General features: G+C 38.8%; 1 protein-coding gene and 1 long non-coding RNA gene across 5 annotated transcripts in view; one reads left to right on the top strand and one right to left on the bottom strand.

Moving 5' to 3' along the window:
- The window catches only part of tbc1d22b (TBC1 domain family, member 22B), an 81,568-nt gene that overhangs the window by 32,988 nt on the left and 27,962 nt on the right, over window positions 1-20,618 (bottom strand). For all 4 annotated transcript variants that reach the window (XM_055167652.2, XM_055167653.2, XM_055167651.2 and 1 more), the window contains 4 exons: window positions 20,220-20,285; window positions 16,521-16,635; window positions 4,161-4,267; window positions 84-159 (listed from right to left, as the gene is read on the bottom strand). In XM_055167652.2, the coding sequence (XP_055023627.2) occupies window positions 84-159; window positions 4,161-4,267; window positions 16,521-16,635; window positions 20,220-20,285 (364 nt within the window). The remainder of the gene's footprint in view (window positions 1-83; window positions 160-4,160; window positions 4,268-16,520; window positions 16,636-20,219; window positions 20,286-20,618) is intronic.
- LOC141363996 (uncharacterized) overlaps window positions 3,909-20,618 on the top strand; it is a 75,404-nt gene continuing 58,694 nt past the window's right edge. The window contains exon 1 of the long non-coding RNA XR_012369750.1: window positions 3,909-4,231. This is a non-coding gene — a long non-coding RNA (uncharacterized lncRNA). The remainder of the gene's footprint in view (window positions 4,232-20,618) is intronic.

Below are 20,618 nucleotides of genomic sequence, written 5' to 3'. Positions count from 1 at the left end.
AAATCATTTATTATATATATGCAGTAACATTTATTTTGAGTGTGATTTAGAGACATTGATGAATGACATGTGATGTTTCTCACCATCTATTCTGCTGACGAGCTCCTCCAGCGCCTTCACTTTAATCTGAATCCCAGGCTGGGCGAATGTGTAGTTGTCCTGATTGAGAAAAACAAAAGGTGATATTCAGCAGCACACAAAACAATTCTTCAGTCACTCTTTAATTCCCTGATACGTGACTGGCATCAGGACTTTAATACTCTGCTCAACAAGCACTTTAACATGCTGCTTTGACCTCCACGTGTAAAGTGTTGCAGATAGAGTTACGCAAGAGTGATTTTATGAAGTTGTTGGGTTGCGAGAAGCATAGCATACTGAGTGCAAAAAGACAAAATGTTGTTGAAACATTTATGCGTGTCTACATTAGGGATGCACGATACAAAATAGGGGAGTAAATCGAACAGTTCATTACGATGCAATATAATATCGGTTTTCTCCACCGGTGTTGCAATATTTGCAGATAAATCAACCGCTTCTTCGATGCAATTATAATTCGATGCGATGAATCTATTGATATTTTTATATTATGTGTCAAGTTAAGCAGTTACATTTTTAATAACTTACAAATGCAACCAAAATATATAACATGAATGTTTAAGTTAAACTCTTTGATAATGGCACAATCTCGGTACTAATTGGAATATTAACATCAACAAAACTAACAGAAAAATAAACGGTAACACTTTACCTGAAGGGGTGTTCATAAGACTGACATGACCCCTTTATAATCATGACATGACACGTGCGTTCAATTATGTCATTTTTAATGCAAAGATGACATTGTTTGAGATGTTTTGTTATGACAAATTGACATTAACCAATACAATATAACCTGTCATGACAACTTGACATTACCAAGACAACATAACTGACCACTTTTTACCAGTGATACAAATTGTATGTGTCATTAAAAAGTCATTAACTGTTAAAACTCTTTCAACTAGTTTTATAACAGCATCATAAATATTTTTCTTGACCTCAACTACAGTAGTACAAATATAATTTGTCATTAAAATGTCACTAAGTGTTAAAACTCTTTCAAGTAGTTTTATAACAGCGTCATGAATATTTTTCAATTCATTATGTTTTTTAAGGTTCTTGAGGTGTTTAAGAACTAAAACCAATCATCCAATAATAACAATAATACTAATTAAAATTGATAAAATAATATTTTATTGCATTTGGAAACCCAAAAATTAACTTAACCTAAAATTAAATGAAAACAGTACAATAATAGGTCCATATCACTGCAAAAACAGTTAATTACATTACATTACATTTATTAATTAATTAATTGGTTTTGTTAGTTTTTTACATTTTCTTTTTTCTCTTTTATATATTGTTTTCTAATTTCTATGTAAAGCACTTTGAATGACCTCTGTGTATGAAATGTGAAATGCAAATAAACTTGCCTTGCCTATTTCAGAAAACTCCAGAACCCTCTGTGTGTATTTTGCACATACATAAAGTGAAGTATAATCTTTTGACGCGTCTGTTGCATTTTGTTAAGGTATTTACAATTATTTGACATAGTATTAACACTTGTGTTATGACAGTTTAATGTAATGTTAACCCATAAAGCTAGGTAGTTTTTAAGCTTGATAATTATTCTGCTATGTCATGATTATGCCAGATTTATGACTTTAAGTTAAGTTATGATGTTTTGGTTAATGTCAAGTTGTCAAAACAAAGACATCTCAAACAATGTCATCTTTGAATTAAAAATGTCATAATTGAATGAATGACACTTAATAAAAAAGTTATCATAAACGTGCATAAAATCTCTTTCATTTTCATGTAATGATTATGAAGGTGTCATGTTAGTCTTATGCACACCCCTTCAAGTAAAGTGTTAACAAATAAACTTTTTTTTAAATGAATAATGTCACATAAAATCAAGCTTATAAAGGCGACAGTCAAAGTCTTTCAGTATTTTGTGCCAAAAATGTGCAATAGTGAATTACTGATAAGTGAATTTGAAAAATAAATTAATATAAAAAATAAATCTGTTATGTGGTATTTGATCTGTCACAACTTCAGATCTAACAGTTAAATGAGTGCTACAATCGTCTCTTTTAAGAGGTTTTTCTTAAAAAAAAAAAAAACAGATCAACATCTTCAGGAGAGACGACACTGTGTTTTGCATGAACAATATCACCTGCAGTGCTAAACACATTCACTTGCTGACACTAGCAGATGAAAATAAACGAAAGTGCGCGCTTTGGCGGAAATGCGTAGATGAATGTTACGTCAAGAAATGAGGACGTGTGTCAAAATAAAGGTACTTCATTTCGATAATTTATGCGTGGCATCGAAGCATCATATCGTTAGAAATCAATGTATCGACCAATATATTGTTACAACCCTAATACAAAACGTACTGATATTCGATAGTGCTTTTTCACCGTCGTGCCGAACCGTGCTAAGAATGGTAAGAAATAGTTATAGTCAAGTTTCCACTTGAGCCTGGTGCGGCACGGGATTTGTCACGAGTCTGATGTCTGGCTACAAGTTCCTCTGTGTAGCTGATAAATTATACCAATTATAGGCCGATACATCGTTGCATCTATAGTTGATATATTTGTGTATGTATGTTATGTAGATCAGTGGTTCTCAAACTTTTTTAGTGTGCAGCCCCCCTTGTGTACAGTGCATTTCTTCGCGGCCCTTCCAAAGAAAATATATGACAAATTTGTTCTAAAATGTAACATTTTAATTAAACAAAACATATAAAATTATTCAAAGTAGTGCTGTTGATTAGTAGCCTTATATTTTTGTGGTTTAATTACACAGAATTCATGATAAATGAATGTATTTCATAAAATCTCATAAAACTGGGGCCCCCCTGGCACCATCCCGAGGCCCCCCTGAGGGCCCCGGACCCCAGTTTGAGAACCACTGATGTAGATAGATGAATGGCACACACACACATGTAATACACAACCTTTTGGCCACTAGAGATTTGGCAAGCTAATACCAGCTGTATTACCGGAGGCGTTGTGCATCACATTTATGGCTATTTCATAATAATGTTTAATTTTGTCTCTTTTCCGTTGTGGGTCTTTAAGGGCCACTGGTTGTGCGCTGCAATTTGTGTTTTTGCCCAGGGGGACGACCGCACGGGAAGACAAATTCTGTGTTCTGATCCATACATGCGTTCTGCCCTTCTGCTCAGCCAATGAGAGCGACACAGCACGGCCCACGGGACGACCTGATGCAGACCTGCACCTGACCTTTCTCTTGCCTGCAGATGAATGCTTCGACACGCTCGTCACAATCTAACAGGGGGTCTTTCTCAAGGGAACGCCGACTAAACATATGCACCCCCTAGTTTAAACTTCAGGTTTATTTTTTTCCCAGAGCAGGCAAGCGTCTTATTCTCCAGGGTTTCAACAGAATAAAGGTACTGATTTTTTTGTTCATCAGAACTTAACTTCGTTTACTTTGACTAAAATGATACAAAGCGAGATAATGGCTTTTCATCATTATTGTATAAAGCAGTGGTCTCCAACCTTTTTGTAAGCAAGAGCTACTTCTTTGAGATGGGCTACTCACAATGTTTTTGTTTTTGTTACTTGTTGATTTTATTTAAATTTTACTTGTTGATATGTTTTATCATGGTTTAAAATGTTAAAATACATAAAAGAAGCCAAGCTTATATAAAAAATGTAATAAATAAATATTAAAATTGAGGCTATTCATAGAATGTGCTTTGGTGGGCAACTCACAGACTCTGTGCGGGTAACATGGTGCCCATGGGCACTATGTTGGAGACCACTTGTGCCCACGGGCACCATGTTGGTGCCCACTGGTATAAAGGTTACTGGTTTCAGGGCCACAATGATTATAGTGTCAAATTAAATGATCTGGGCCAAATTCAAGATATCCATACAAATACTGAGGTTATTTTACAGTAGCTAGAAAACCACAGCTTGGACCACTATTGATTGATTTTTTTCTGTCAATTTTTATACTTTTCACCAAGCACAGGACTGTGGGATGCAGTAGTGAATAAAGTCTATTATTAATAAAAAGAACATATTTGGCTTCTTTTGTGTACAGGATGTTTTTGGACACTGTGGTTAAAGACGAACACACACCTGAATCCCATCCAGCAATTTGCTCATACACCAAAAGCTGTCGGCCTCGATGTTTCTCTGCGTATCCAGGGGTAAGCTCGCCATTTCAAAATTTTCAACATCCTCCTCTGTGAAAAGAGCATGTACAGAAACAGAAAACAATACACGGTTACTCACCACCATATCAAAACCAACACACATACAGGATTAAAAACCGAGAACTGAATCCGACTCGCTCACCAAAGCGCAACTTATTACATTTGTCATATCCGACTCGAAATGAACCGAGACCCGTTACGGTTTCCACCTCTACACACACACACACGGTGCTTGTGCACCCAGCAGTTGTATTTTCTTGCAGGCAATGCTATATGGACGCACATCTAATGCACGGCCAACACGAAGCCATTAGATCATTAGCCAGCAAACTGCATTCTTTATTCAACACATTCATCAGCTCCGTCCCCCGGTCCCGTCTCCCTCCGCAGGCTTTCCCCTCGCGGCTATGACCTTTCTTCACTCTTTAAAGACTATGTGCTAAATGACGCTGATACACATATTATGCCCCAGAGAGCCAGACCTGGCAGAAAAAGACACCGCACGACTAATGTACAGCTCACTCTCTCAATCTCTCTCTCCCTCTTTTCGTAATAAGGATGGAGGTTTGGGGGGAGACAAGGAGCTATATTGAAGAAGCATTGAGTAAAGCGAAAAAGAGAGAGAGCTCGGGGCGGTTTGCATTCAGCCTGCGCACGGCCAAAGCAATTCAGTCAATCACGCGACTGTTATTGCAGAACACGAGAGCTTGAACTGAAGATAAGCAGAAGGTCAGATGCAAGGTTGAAGCAACAATAAAGAAAACATGTACGAGATCAACTGCAGATATTCAACTAAAGCTCCCAATCTGAGATGTCAGATTTAGGGTGCATCCTAAATTCAATACTTTAAAATGAAAAGTCATTCACGTGATTCTGGCAGTGACATTGTGCATGCAAGTGTTAAAATTTAGCTGAACCCTAAAAATGTAAACATTTAGGTTTGAGCATCAAAAAACTCTTCATTTGATGGCTTTTAAAAAATATAAAAATGTCACTCATTTTTTTCAGTACATCATTTAGGTCAGCTTGAAGAAAATGGTTTACTCGTAACCCCTGAGTTTTTAAGTAAATATTTCAATCCTTTAACAGCACTAGTATGGGGTGTAACTAGTTACTAAGTAATTAGTTACCGCAATGTAATTACTTTTTGGCAAGGATTAGAGTTAGGGTAAATTGGCTGTTTATTAATACTTAAAATGCACACATTAATGTCTGATTCTGCAAAACCTTATTCTACATCCTTAATCCCTACAACATACTTAAACTACTTTACTAAGTATTAATATGTAGTCATTAGGACTATATTGAGGCAAATGTAGTTAATAGTTAGTTAACAGTGAGAAATGAACCTTAAAAAGTGTGACCAGAACAATTTATGTACTTTTATATGATTTATTTGAGCCGTTTCCTTGTATCATTTACTAAATAGTATTAGTAAGATTGTGAGCAATTGGTACAGTAATCTAATTGCATGATTGAAGATGTCATTAGTAACTAGTAAATAATTACTATTTGGGGTAACTTATCCAACACAGAATAGCACATTTGCAGGTTACAAAAAATTTACTTTTCATCTGATTTTAAGTTTAGATTAGTAGTATTTTTTGGTAATATATTTATTTTTCATCAACTCACAAACCCCCTGCAATTAACCCTGCAATTAAAGAAAATCCAGGTGTTTGCGAACCCTACGTCTATGTCATCTTATGTACTACAATTTGGAAAGCACTATCATTTTGCATATTACATTAATATATATAGTTTAAATACAATAACAGGGTTCCCACACCTTAGTTAACTTTCAAGAACTTTCCAGGTCCAATTCCCTCAAATTCAAGGACTAAATGTGGGGACACATTCAAGTGAAATCAAGGTTACATCGTGTTACCTTTTAAGATACATTGTTACAGTTCCCTTTCGAGGGAACTCGTGCTGCGTCACTGCGGTGACACTTTGGGGACGCCTCCAGGGGTAAGTGTGTCTGAATGTGTATATCAAATTCAACCAATGATGAGGCTTAACGACAAAGACAGGGTGACACGTGAGCCAGGAATTATATCGCTATCTGAAATATTGCCAAAAACGGCATTACAGGGATGCAGGAAGTTTGCCAAGGGAGACGCGGTGTCTCGTTCCCTTCTCAGGGAACAACAGTTACATATGTAACCTGAGACGTTTTCATGTGTCAAACACAACTATGCAAAAAAGCATTTTGGTATGAATCAACATTCGCATATAAGATATAAGCATTTAAAGTGAACAGTTTAGCACGTGTGCTTAAAAAGTCTAGAATTTACACTACACAGGGAATAATATGGATTATTTCCAGAAAACTTCTTGCATAAAATAGATTCAAGCCCTTTTAATGACCTGTATATATGTATGTATATTTTCAAAAACTTCCCAGGGCCTTGAAAATGTTCCCCCAGATCCACAAACTTTCAAGGAAGACCCGTGGGAACCCTGACAAAGAATGTGAAATATATTTGCCGTATGACAATCACAATTAGAAAATAAAGGCTTTATATTGTTGATGTAAATTTAGACGCATTAAAAGAGAATAAAAAAACATAAAACATGGCACAATTAACAAATCAAAAATTGATGTTTCTCATGCTTCACTGATGTTTGGTGAACTTGGATGTGTCGAGCACCTCTCTGTTCAAACTCTCCAAAAGGAAACTGTCAGGAAACCTCTGCATTGCAGCAAGATGAACAGCTGAAGTGGGCCGGGTAAGAGCCAGGGTAGGATTCAAGTAAAAAAAAACAGATTGAGAAAGACAGGAAAGGATTGGCAGAAAGAAAAACTGGTAAAGCGAAGTAAATAGCCCTCTTTGACCACAAATGAAGCGTGCGGTGCCCTGCCGGTCACGGGTTGGTCCATATGTCACTGGCCACAGCGCCGGAGACATTCCTGATCCATTTAGTCTTCCACATTTTCACATCACTCACTGGGCTGCTGTGTAAACCTGCTTTAGCGTATGCAGGGAAATCCTGTTTGTGCCATAAAAAGAGGCTTTGCTGCTTTGTTTTCTCACCCGTTAGGTTAAGGTGTCATTGTGGGGTGGCTACCTACCAGAACTTTGCACTTCTCATGATTTCTAAGGCCTCATTTAAATTCACTTGTCACTTCACCTTTTAGTGCTTAATTCTGTTCTGTACACACACTTCAGTCATTTACAGGACTGACAACCGCATTCAACAAACGAATTAACTCCCGCAAAATGCAGGTAGTGACAACCGCATTTACAGAAACTCTGTGTACATAACCCAACTGAACTACTAGTTGCTGATGAAGTATTTAAACATGCATCATGGACATGACAAGTCTCTCTTCTGAAAAAATAAATGCATAGAAGAGGAAAAAGTATTATGTATGTGCTGTGCTGAAAATGGCGAAATACAGCGAACAAGAAAAATCCAATAATTAACTGAAATAAATCCAAATGCTTTACCTCAAAGATCAAAATATTGGGACTGGCAGCTTCTCCCTTTAATAACACCAAAAACTTGACCGCTTCATGAGCCAAAAGTCATAAACGGTTAAGTGCCATAACGGGTATGCAAGTACAAAAAGACGAGGACCTGGCAACACTGCAAGACAGCGCTCTGTGGAGCGTACAACACACAACGCCAAGGCGAAGAGAATTATTGCAAAACATAACGCTGTAATATTATTTTGGTTAAAGCTTTAAGTGACAAGCACACGAGACGGCAGACCGTTGCTATGGTTATCTGTGTGTCAATCGTCACATTTTCAGAAGTCTTCAGGATGGTGGTCCTTCGTCGTAAAGTGCAAAAGATTCAAAGATGGCCGTTTCCAAGGTCTTGTGATCAAAAATAAAATCAAAAATCAAATCATCCTACGGCCTACAACTACTGAGTAGCTAAGGAAAATAACACGCTGAACAAGATAAGATAATGCTAAAAACTTAAGTTTTACTGCATAATTTCTATGTGAAGACACTGAGCTTAACATTGCAATAGTCATGATGAATATTCAGAGTAATCAATTGTTTTTAAAGGATTCAAGTGTTAAAAGTTCAACAAAAAAGGATTGATAATTTTCATCATGCACACTGTGTTTTGATTAAAACACTAAAATACATCACTTCCGGCCGGCGTGTCGCATGCAGTGTAGTTGCACAAATTTATATTTTTTATGGCAATCCAAAGCTTAAATTGGATCCAAAAATGACGCACCGATGATGGTTGGCACCCCACGCAGCCCCCAGTTTATCGGCCGTCATTAGCAAGGCTTTGAACCGGTTCATGGAACAAAAACAAAAACCAGAAAGTTTTAATGTTTTGCATGGAACAGAAACGAAACCAGAAACTTAAAAAAATATATATGTTCCGGAACAGAATAGTTTATTTAAAATAAAGGTAACCGGTTAATACCGTTATTTTTTCGTTATTTGACAAGATTTCTGTCTAATATGACTCTGTGATTTTCACTTCCGGAAATTGTTGACTCATCTGAGAAATGAGAAGCTTGCCACCAGCAAGTAGTCTACTCAAGCCCAAGTCTCTAATGCTCAACCATAAGAGGTTAATAAATAGTGTAGGCTACCAAGTATATCAAGATGTTTGTTTCTTTAATACTAATTAGTGGTGTAACGGATCGCATGCGATTCACGGATTAATACGCAAATTCGTATAGGGTGAAAGTTGATCATTTGCATGTGTTTCAGAGGCTTCCAAATGTTAACACTTAAGTGATTTTAAATAATTTAAACGCAAAAGGTGCTAAAGTGAGCAGTTTTCTGTACGCACAGACGCACATGCGCTTGAATGTGTCCGGTCCAACTCCAATCAAACGTAATTATTCCTATGCCTTTCAATGATCAAAACTTGTGATGTATAAACTCGAGAGAGTGTTGCGCTACTGTGTACCATTCTGTAGTCCATTAAAATACATTTGCTGAATAAAGCACTGAAAAACAACGTAATTTTCACTTTATGTGGAGAGACGGTTTATGCTGCATCTTCTTCTCAAAGCGCCATTTGGAATTCGTCCTCCGTCTGTGTGTGTGTGTGTGTGCGTGTTTAAGTGCACTCAAAAGTGCATACACGGAGAGACGCGTTTCAAAAAGCGAACAATCTTTCCGTCCTTGACAGGACATATACAAACAAATCTCGAAATACCACAGTATTCTTTTTCTAATAAAAACATTTGTTTAAGATCTTTGCCAGTAAACGACATGGCAGAAATTGTTCTTGTCTTAATTCATGAAAAATGCTAAATAAGACTAATAATTTAAGTTTAATGTCCTAATGATCAGCCTACTTATTTGTATGTCCCACAGCTGAACGTTATTAACCGGTTCGGGAACTTTATTTTTTTGTTCGAACCGGTTCAGTAATGTAAATTTTACTAACGAATTGGGAAAAAAATCTGGTTCAAAGCCCTGGTCATTAGTCTTGTACAGTAGAAAGCAACTTTAAAGGAACCACGCTAAGGTTGGGACGATTAATCTTGCAAATGTGCGTTTTCTGAAAGAAAAAATTTAAATGAATTAAGGTGAAATGCTACCACATCCAAAAGACAGAGGGCGCTCTGGTGCAGAAGCTCTTGTGCCATAAAAAGGCTGAAAACCCTATTTCAGGAAATGTTTATAAGAATATTTACATCGCTTTATTTTAAATAGTTTCAGGTATTTTCATGACAACAAAGAATATTTTGAATGATTGTGTTTGACGAGTGTTGATTTTTTAAATGCACGGTTTAAACAATTTTAGATTGATAAGGACTTCCTACTGATCAAAGAGCCGTAGTACACGCACAAGCTGTGCATGAAACACAGAATTGGAGTCTTGCGATTCAGAATCGATTTCAGACACGTATTTTTAATGGGAAATGCGATGCATCGTCACAGCTCTAAACCACGCTGATTTCAAATCAGACAAAGATGACCGGCGGGCTGGATAAAGATGGTTGGAGGGCCGCATTTGACTAGCCCTAGCCTGGAGTTACTTGGTAGAAATCCATACTGAACATTGATGTCTTTTATTATTATTATGCTGTAAAGGAAGAAACAAACCATAAGAAGCTATGCGTTACTGATTTTACCCCCTAACCGTGACACAAACAGTAAGATTTGACTTGTGGCTCAATGCTCGCATTCAAAAACACCATCAAACTTACAACAAACTTGTCTCAGAAAAACCATTCATCTAACACTAAAACTGCAACCTAACTGCGCAAATAACGGCCCATAAACAACAAAGGTAATAAAAAGGTGAAAATATCACACATCCTCTACCATAATAAAAATCAATGTACGTGAGAAAGCAAGAAATAGAGAGAGAGAGAGGGCATTGATGCTTTACAGAGCAGATTTCCCCGCTGTCCTTTTTGCTGTCAGGGTAAATGTGATGATTTACCCTTTGAGAATCTCCTCTCACTCTCTCGCCCGGTCTCTCTCTCCACTTCAAATCCTTTGGTGCATCAATACCAACACTTTAAACCGAAGGGCGCTGTGACTCTCCTACCTGCTGGCTACTCTTTAAAACACTACTCGCTGATATCGAGCTAAGTGTGAAGAGCCAATACTCTCGTCTGCAGCTTCTCTCTCTGAGGACGGTCTCTGCTGAAAACCAAAAAGCGAGCAGAGGAGCCCTAGAAAACCACCGAGGCGTGCCGTTCGAGAGAAACGGCGAAGGGCGGAGTGAAAATTTGCGACTTTGAAGCCGTCAACGCCCGCCACTCACCGCCTCAGGTGCGCATCGGACGGCGGGGCGGGGAGGACGCCTCGCGGGTGTCAACCTCTCTCTTTTATCTCCCGTCGACAGCGTGTTGGGATCATGAGGTTCGTTCAGACGCATCGATTGACGGGTCGAGCCCCCCGCCGTGAGCTCGGCACCCTTCCATGCTTCTGTAAACACTCAAATCCAGAGGATCAATGCGGCTCATTCAATGAAAGAGCAATCCCAAACACGCACGCATTCACAAATAAATTAGAAACAGAAAGGCTTTGGTATGAAAAATCAGCTTTTCAGTAAATGAGCTTTGTGAAGAAAAGAGGGATGATGAAAAGAGAGAAAGAAGTGCGGGCGAGGGAGGGAGAAAAAGAGAAATCGATTGGTGATCCAGGTAATCTGTGGGTATGTCCTGGTGTCATTGCAGTAGCAGCACGGCGGTGAGATCAATGAGCCTGCTGTTGTTCTTCTGTAATCCTTAACTATCCCTAAGTAATTAACCTTCAGATGAGACGACAGGAAATAAATACAGAAGGGAGGGGCAGAGCGCTGCTGAAGAGAGAGAATAACAATGAGGAGATGAAGAAAGACTATCTTCTGTCTCTCTCTCTCTCTCCACAACTGTTTTTCCATCCCTTTATATCCTTCCATCTGCATTTGTCATCCCTCTCTATTTGTCTCTCTTTTAACACATATCTTTTCACCTGTCTGTCTGCCTGACATTCTTCTCTTTCTCTCTCTCTCCTCCTCTCATCATCTATCTTTCCTTTCTGTATGTCTGTCTATCTCTCCCAACTGTCTTTCTCTTTGTGTCTGTCTTCCTTCAGACTCCCTCGTCTGCCATCCCTCTCTTTTCTCTGTCATCTGTCTTTCTCTCTCTTTTTATCTTTCTTTCTGTCTTTCTTCCCTGTGCCTGTCTCTCTTTTCTGCCACCATTTGTCATCCCTTTCTACTCGACTGTCTTTCTATTTCTGTCTATCTTTCCTTCTATCTGCTCTGTCTGTCATCCCTTTCTACCATCTGCCTTTACCAACCTTTTATATCTTTCCATTTGTCTTTCTATCTTTCCTCTCTTTTTGTCTCTATCCCTCCCTCTCTGTCCATCTTTCCTTCTGTCTGTCTGTCTCTTCCATCTTTCTTTTCTTTGTGTCTCTGTCTTTTTACTGTCTCAGTCCATCTGTCTTTTTTCTGTCTGCCTCTGTCTGTCTTTCGTCCCTGTATCTGTCTCTCTTTTTGTTTCTATCTTCCGTCTGTCTGGCACTCATCTGTCTTTCTCTCCCTGTCCATCTTTCCATCTGTCTACCCTTTCTACCTATCTGTCTTTATTTCCCTGTATATCTTTCCCTCTATGTCTCTGTCATCCCTCTCTATTTGTCTCTCTTTCAACTCATAATCGCTTCATCTGTCTGCCTCTCATTCCTCTCTGTCTGTCTCTCTCATTATCTATCTTTCCTTCTGCCTGCCTGTCTGTCTTTTCATCCATCTTTTTTTGTGTCTGTCTTTCCTGTCTGTTTCTCCTCCATCTGTCTTTCTCTCCTTATATATCTTTTCATTTGTCCCCCTGCCATTCTTCTTTTTCTCTTGCTCACTGTCTATCTTTCCTTCTTTCTGTCTGTCTGTCTATCTCTCCCAACTGTCTTTCTCTTTGTGTCTTTCTTCCTTCAGACTCCCTCATCTGCCATCCCTCTCTTTTCTCTGTCATCTGTCTTTCTCTCTCTTATTATCTTTCTTTCCTTCTGCCTCTGTCTGTCTTTCGTCCCTGTGTCTGTCTCTCTTTTCTGCCACCTTTCTACTCGACTGTCTTTCTATTTCTGTCTATCTTTCCTTCTATCTGCCCCGTCTGTCATCCCTTTCTACCATCTGCCTTTTCCTCCTTGTATATCTTTCTATTTGTCTTCCTATCTTTCCTCTCTTTTTGTCTCTCTCCATCCCTCTCTTTCCATCTTTCCTTCTGTCTGTCTGTCTCTTCCATCTGTCTTTTCTTTGTGTCCCTCTTCTTTTTTACTGTCTCTTTCTGTCTGCCTCTGTCTGTCTTTCGTCCCTGTATCTGTCTCTCTTTTTGTTTCTATCTTCCCTCTGTCTGGCACTCATCTGTCTTTCTCTCCCTGTCCATCTTTCCATCTGTCTACCCTTTCTACCTATCTGTCTTTATTTCCCTGTATATCTTTCCCTCTATGCCTCTGTCATCCCTCTCTATTTGTCTCTCTTTCAACTCATAATGGCTTCATCTGTCTGCCTCTCATTCCTCTCTGTCTGTCTCTCTCATTATCTATCTTTCCTTCTGCCTGCCTGTCTGTCTTTTCATCCATCTTTTTTTGTGTCTGTCTTTCCTGTCTGTTTCTCCTCCATCTGTCTTTCTCTCCTTATATATCTTTTCATTTGTCCCCCTGCCATTCTTCTTTTTCTCTTGCTCACTGTCTATCTTTCCTTCTTTCTGTCTGTCTGTCTATCTCTCCCAACTGTCTTTCTCTTTGTGTCTTTCTTCCTTCAGACTCCCTCATCTGCCATCCCTCTCTTTTCTCTGTCATCTGTCTTTCTCTCTCTTATTATCTTTCTTTCTTTCTGCCTCTGTCTGTCTTTCGTCCCTGTGTCTGTCTCTCTTTTCTGCCACCTTTCTACTCGACTGTCTTTCTATTTCTGTCTATCTTTCCTTCTATCTGCCCCGTCTGTCATCCCTTTCTACCATCTGCCTTTTCCTCCTTGTATATCTTTCTATTTGTCTTCCTATCTTTCCTCTCTTTTTGTCTCTCTCCATCCCTCTCTTTCCATCTTTCCTTCTGTCTGTCTGTCTCTTCCATCTGTCTTTTCTTTGTGTCTCTCTTCTTTTTTACTGTCTCAGCCCATCTGTCTTTCTTTCTGTCTGTCTTTCGTCCCTGTATCTGTCTCTCTTTTTGTTTCTATCTTCCCTCTGTCTGGCACTCATCTGTCTTTCTCTCCCTGTCCATCTTTCCATCTGTCTACCCTTTCTACCTATCTGTCTTTATTTCCCTGTATATCTTTCCCTCTATGCCTCTGTCATCCCTCTCTATTTGTCTCTCTTTCAACTCATAATCGCTTCATCTGTCTGCCTCTCATTCCTCTCGGTCTGTCTCTCTCATTATCTATCTTTCCTTCTGCCTGCCTGTCTGTCTTTTTCATCCATCTTTTTTGTGTCTTTCCTGTCTGTTTCTCCTCCATCCTCCGTCTTTCTCTCCTTGTATATCTTTTCATTTGTCCCCCTGTCATTCTTCTTTTTCTCTTGCTCACTGTCTATCTTTTTTTTTTCTGTATGTCTGTCTATCTCTCCTAACTGTCTGTCTCTTTGTGTCTGTCTTCCTTCAGACTCCCTCATCTGCCATCCCTCTCTTTTCTCTGTCATCTGTCTTTCTCTCTCTTATTATCTTTCTTTCTTTCTGCCTCTGTCTGTCTTTCGTCCCTGTGTCTGTCTCTCTTTTTTGCCACCATTTGTCATCCCTTTCTACTCGACTGTCTTTCTATTTCTGTCTATCTTTCCTTCTATCTGCCCTGTCTGTCATCCCTTTCTACCATCTGCCTTTTCCTCCTTGTATATCTTTCTATTTGTCTTCCTATCTTTCCTCTCTTTTTGTCTCTATCCCTCCCTCTCTGTCCATCTTTCCTTCGGTCTGTCTGTCTCTTCCATCTGTCTTTTCTTTGTGTCTCTCTTCTTTTTTACTGTCTCTTTCTGTCTGCCTCTGTCTGTCTTTCATCCCTGTATCTATCTGTCTTTATTTCCCTGTATATCTTTCCCTCTGTGTCTCTGTCATCCCTCTTTATTTGTCTCTCTTTCAACTCATAATCACTTCATCTGTCTGCCTCTCATTCCTCTCTGTCTGTCTGTCTCTCTCATTGTCTATCTTTCCTTCTGCCTGCCTGTCTGTCTTTTTCATCCATCTTTTTTTCTGTCTGTCTTTCCTGTCTGTTTCTCCTCAATCTGTCTGTCTCTCCTTGTATATCTTTTCATTTGTCCCCCTGCCATTCTTCTTTTTCTCTTGCTCACTGTCTATCTTTTCTTTTTTCTGTATGTCTGTCTATCTCTCCCACCTGTCGTTCTCTTTGTGTCCGTCTTTCTTCAGACTGTCTCGTCTGCCATCCCTCTCTTTTCTCTGTCATCTGTCTTTCTCTCCCTTTCAATCTTTCCTTCTGTCTGCCTCTGTCTGTCTTTCAACCCTGTATCTGTCTCTCTTTTCGTGTCTATCTTCCATCTGTCCTTCTGCCCTTTCTACCTATCTGGATTTCTTTCTCTGTAAATCTTTACCTCTATTTGTCTCCTCTTCTCTCCATGTATATCGCTTCATCGGTTTGCCTCTCATTTCTCTCTGTCTGTCTGTCTGTCTGTCTCTCTCATTATCTATCTTTCCTTTTGTCTGTCTGTCTGTCTGTCTTTTTCATCCATCTTTTTTGTGTCTGTCATTCCTGTTTGTTTCTCCTCCATATGTCTTTCTCTCCTTGTATATCTTTTCATTTGTCCCCCTGTCATTCTTCTCTTTCTTACTGTCTATCTTTCCTTCTTTCTGTCTATCTCTCCCAACTGTCTTTCTCTTTGTGTCTGTCTTCCTTCAGACTGCCATTCCTCTCTGTCATCTGTCTTTCTATCCTGTCTTCTTTCTTCTTCCTTGTTTGTCTCTTTTCTCTCCCTGTCAATCTTTCCATCTGTCTGCGTATGTTTGTCTTTCATCCCTCTGTCTGTCTCTCTTTTCTGCCACCATTTGTCATCCCTTTCTACTCGACTGTCTTCCTATTTCTGTCTATCTTCTATCTGCCCTGTCGGTCATCCCTTTCTACTATCTGCCTTTTCCTCCTTGTATATCTTTTTATTTGTCTTCCTATCTTTCCTGTCTTTTTGCCTCTCTCCCTCCCTCTCTGTCTATCTTTCCTTCTGTCTGTCTGTCTCTTCCAGCTGTCTTTTCTTTGAGCCCGTCTTCTTTCTTACTGTCTCAGTCTATCATCCCTTGCTGTTTCCAACTGTCTTTCCATCTTTCCTTCTGTCCGCCTCTGTCTGTCTGTCTGTATGTCATTCCTCCGTCTGTCTCTCTTTTTGTGTCTATCTTTTCTTCTCTCTGCTCATCTGTCTGTTTCTCCTAGCTGTCTAGTTTTCCTGCGTCTGTAATCCCTCTCTTTTTAATCTCCCAGCTGCCTCTATTCTGTCTCTCTTTTATTGTGTGTTTGTCAACCCTCTCCATTTTCTTTCGCTCCATGTCCGTCTTTCCTTCTGTCTCTCTCTCTCTCTCTCTCTCTCTCTCTTTCATACCGTTTGGTGACCTCCTCACTTCCTCTTGGTCTTTTTCTCCACACCTCCCCGTCTGGTCTTTACAGCTTCTTTTTAAAATATAATTAATATTCTGTATTTGTGCATCTGGCATATTTTCCTAAAGGTTAATTTCACCTGACAGAATATTGTCAGTTTGTTTACATCCATATAACCGTTTTCCACCTCTGTCTGTCAGTCAAATGCCTGTCTGTCAAAACGTCTCAGACATTGACAGATGACAGACATCAATGCATCTATTAGCCGAGCAAACAATCAGTATCAAGTGGGCCTACAGAGTCGTGTTTAAAGCATAAAATACAAGCACATACTCACCTACAAATTCAGAAAGGAAAACCACAAAAAAAGGTGTAACCAGGTCATTAATGCCCTGCACGTATCCGCTCGCCGGGTGACGGATGGCCCAGATGAACAGAATCCTTTCAAACACCTGAAAAACAAGCAATCCCCTTCAATGACACAAAATGATTCATTTCTCAAATGGACTGTGATTATCATTAAGACTTTTATAGCTCATTGTTGCTTAATTTACAGCAACAGGCCCATTCAATCACATAGTGTATCTGTATCTTTAAATCCAGTCACTTTCCAGGGTTGTGTGTCATTTGAAACTGAACTGAAAATGTCTATTCATTTAAATTCAATTCCTAAATTTAAGTTGAATGTGAATTTAATCCCTATGATAAAACACTTCATTGTTTCCTTTGCTTTGGATAAAAGCGTCTGCTAAATCCTAAATGTAAATGGAATTTATGCATTATTAAATATTCTTCATTGCCGGGGACACACTTAACAATGAGCTGAAACCTTCTTGTAGCTTAATTGCAAGAGCATTGCATTAGCAGTGCAAAGGTCACGGCTTCAATCCCCAGAGAGCAAACATACTGATAAAAATGTATAGATTGAATACTCTGTGATTTATCTGCCAAAGGCAAAAATGTAAACGTTTAGACTGAACTTAACAAACTTAAAGACTGTAGCCTTCGACTCTTTCCATCAGCACACTTGAATTTAGTTAAAAATGTTAAGCATTTAAAAGACTTTAAAAGTAGACATATCATGAAAATCAGGCTTTTTCCATCTTTAAGTGCTATAATTGGATCCCCAGCGCTTCTATCAAACTAGAAAATGTGTTTTGGTAAACCATTCTCTGCAAGCATGCAAAAAATAGATCATTGAAATTTGGCTCCCCTTGTGATGTCAGAAGGGGATCTTATTATCATAATACCGCCCCTTAATCTGCACTATCCAACCACAGCACTGCCATTTAGTGCAGAGAGAAAGAGAGAGAAAATATTATTGACAGCACAATTGAGTTTCAATCTCAACAATCCACCATCATTGTGATCAGTGTTTGCATTTTATCAACTCATTTGGGTGATTCTCACGAAATTAGACTTTTGATGTGTCATGAAACATTTTGATAATAAAAGTAAATGCTATCAAAATAAGAAGCATACAGTTACAAACATCTCTTCATGTACTATTCTGCACATGATTTCAAATGACATCATACAAACCAATTTTGTTGTTTTTCCACATTTAAGGGGAACATTTTCATTACCGCAATGTGTCCATGACTGGATTTGGTTTTTTTGACATGGAAATATTTATAATTAAAAAATCAAAAAAAAAAAAAGCTTCAGTGCATGTTATACTATAAGCATTTACAGTAAAGAAACATGTGGGATTTGGTGATTATTGGTAAATGTAGAGACAATAATAAGGAATATAAATGTGTCCAAGACAAACTTTCTCATCCTCCGCAACGATTTTCAATCATTGTTTAAGCCCTCTAGGAACTAACATTTAAAAAAAATTGTTGGAAGGGACATAATTGACTGTGACACTCAAAATGGCTACCAGGTAAGCAGTTCTTATTTATTTAAGTTGAAACTCTGTTTGTCATAGTACCTAGACAACTTTTTAGGTCTCATTACTGAAACATGAGTTTGTAAATCCATATATTTAGATCCTTCTCCTACTTAGCCCCTAAACTCTGGAATGATTTACCAAATAATGTTCGAGTATCAGACACAGTCAATCAATTTAAAACTAAACTTAAGACATTCTTCTTTAACAAAGCATTCACATAAAATGTCCAGTAAATGTACTTATCTCGTAATAGTTAGTTTGTCTAGAACAAAGCACTCACATACCTCATATTGGGTAATATACTTATGCCGCAATAGTTAGCCTGTCTGGAACCGAGCTGACTTAAACCACAATTCTGTATGACACTTGCATTACATGTGAACAGCCCCTACGCTAATAGGATTCTGTTTCTCTCTCCCTGTCACGTCCTCGACTCCGAGGACAATGAGACAAACAGACCCAGTTCCTGCAACCAAGAAGGTCATCACACCGTTGATCTACTGACCGTTCTTCTACGAGATGCCCAGCCGAAACCAGTTTTATTCGCTTACCCGTTCACATACCCCGATAGTATTATATATATGTATCTCTCTCAAGGGTTTTTTCCCTCCTAAGAGTTTTCCCCTTGGACTAGCCAGGAGGGTTTTTCTCCTAGGGGTTTTTTTCATCCCCTGGAGAGTCCGCCACCTTTGGCATAACTTACGACTTTACTGTATACGTTACATTATTACTATGCTCGTTTTTCTATGCTTTCCATACATCTATTAATGTAAAGCTGCTTTGAAACAATTAACTATTGTGAAAAGTGCTATATAAATAAAATTGAATTGAATTGAAATTGAATTGAAAATGTAATATCATGTTGCGGTAATGATAATTTTTAATAATGATAATCTAAAAAAAAGTAAATAATTCTATAGGAAATATTTTTTAAATCCTCTACAAATAATGGTTATAGTAAATTCAGACCTTAATCTTATACTGTATGTGCCAGTGGCGGCTGGTGACTCTTTTTTTTAAGCGCACGATGCGAAATTCATCACAACATGTATGTAGCTTGTCATGTGTGTGGTTCGTCATTTCAAAATATGTGTTCTGCGCTTTGGGGGATCGTGTGTGCATCGCGTGTCGTGCCAGGGTGGGTGCCTGCTGCCTTGAACTTGAAAGGAGACGCTCGCGTCTGCCAGATACTTGCACAATCTAATGCGTACTTAGAGTTAACTGTTAAGGGAGTGTCTTGCGTGTATTTAGGGAACGCGAGCGTCTCTTTTATCATAAACGGTTTTTGACGCGTTTCGTGAGAATTACCCAAAATGGCACATTTTTGCTCACACCTACAATACAAAGTGGAAATTTAAACATGTTCTAATAAATTATCTGTGGGGTATTTTGAGCTAAAACTTCACATACGTAGTCTGGGGACACCAAAGAGTTATTTTACATCTTAAAAAAGGCCCCTTGTGTCTTTAAGGACTGACAATGGTTGGTTCATATATTTTCAAACTAGGATTTTTAGACACCACTATTGAGCATGACTTAAACCGAGGAAACAATCGTATAGGTCGTGACTCATGAATAAACAACCTTTATAAGCAATCTGAAAGTAGTACAGCTATCCCCGGCTTTAGAGAAATATAATTTGATATGTGTATTCTTTATATTAAAAAAAGCTAAAAAGCATGAGTCAAAATTCTCTATCTATCTATTTTTTGTCAAAAAAGCATAACTAATTTATTTTCCGACTGTATTTCTCTTCTAGATTAATTAAAATCCTATTTCTGTCTTTCTGATTTGAATTCCAATAAGACAAACTCCAGCTCAGTTTTAAATTTTCCCCAACCCTACTTTCTTGCTTTCTACCCTGGTTACAAGCATTTTCACTTCTCTGCACGTTTAAACCACCACAGCACCCCCTGCTGGTAAGCATGCAGTGACACAAAGCTGCATTAGAGCGATAGGTGTTGACTGACACAAATGAAAAATCTATCAACAACAGCAAACTCTCCTCTCAGCTTTGTGAAGGCATTAGATGTGTGCTGCTTGTTGCTTGAGATCAGACCTTTTGTGTGCCGCTTGTGGGCGTCTGATACGGGCGGTCGTGAGATTCAGGTGTTGATGCAGAAGAAGATTATCACTCACCTCCTGCACAAGAGATTGCTGGAACAAAGGAATCAAAGGGTTTGTCCTCGGGATATCGGTGTGAATCTGTGGAAACACACACACACGTGTAAGCTCCAACACACATCCACGCAAACTGCTTACCGACTCGGTGTGCCAGAAACATGGGTGACCCGGGTGAAAATAAGAAAGTAAATCAATAACCCCCAAAGCACTAAATTGAGTTACACGTGCCTTTTTCCTTCCAGTAAATGGAAGAAAGCACGAGGGCCCAAACTGCACGCCGTATCGATCCGATACGTAACGAGCAATTCGTAAAACCTGAATGTTGAAAACGTGCAACGCCGTGTCCTTGTTCTTCGTATTTTCCTTCCTGTTACTATTTCCTCTTGCGACATATTATTTAAAAATGTCTCTGCT

This window comes from Misgurnus anguillicaudatus, chromosome 5, assembly GCF_027580225.2.
Source record: "Misgurnus anguillicaudatus chromosome 5, ASM2758022v2, whole genome shotgun sequence".
Lineage (NCBI taxonomy): Eukaryota > Metazoa > Chordata > Actinopteri > Cypriniformes > Cobitidae > Misgurnus > Misgurnus anguillicaudatus.
Note: the sequence above shows the minus strand (reverse complement) of the source record. Positions and strands in the feature narration are given on the sequence as shown.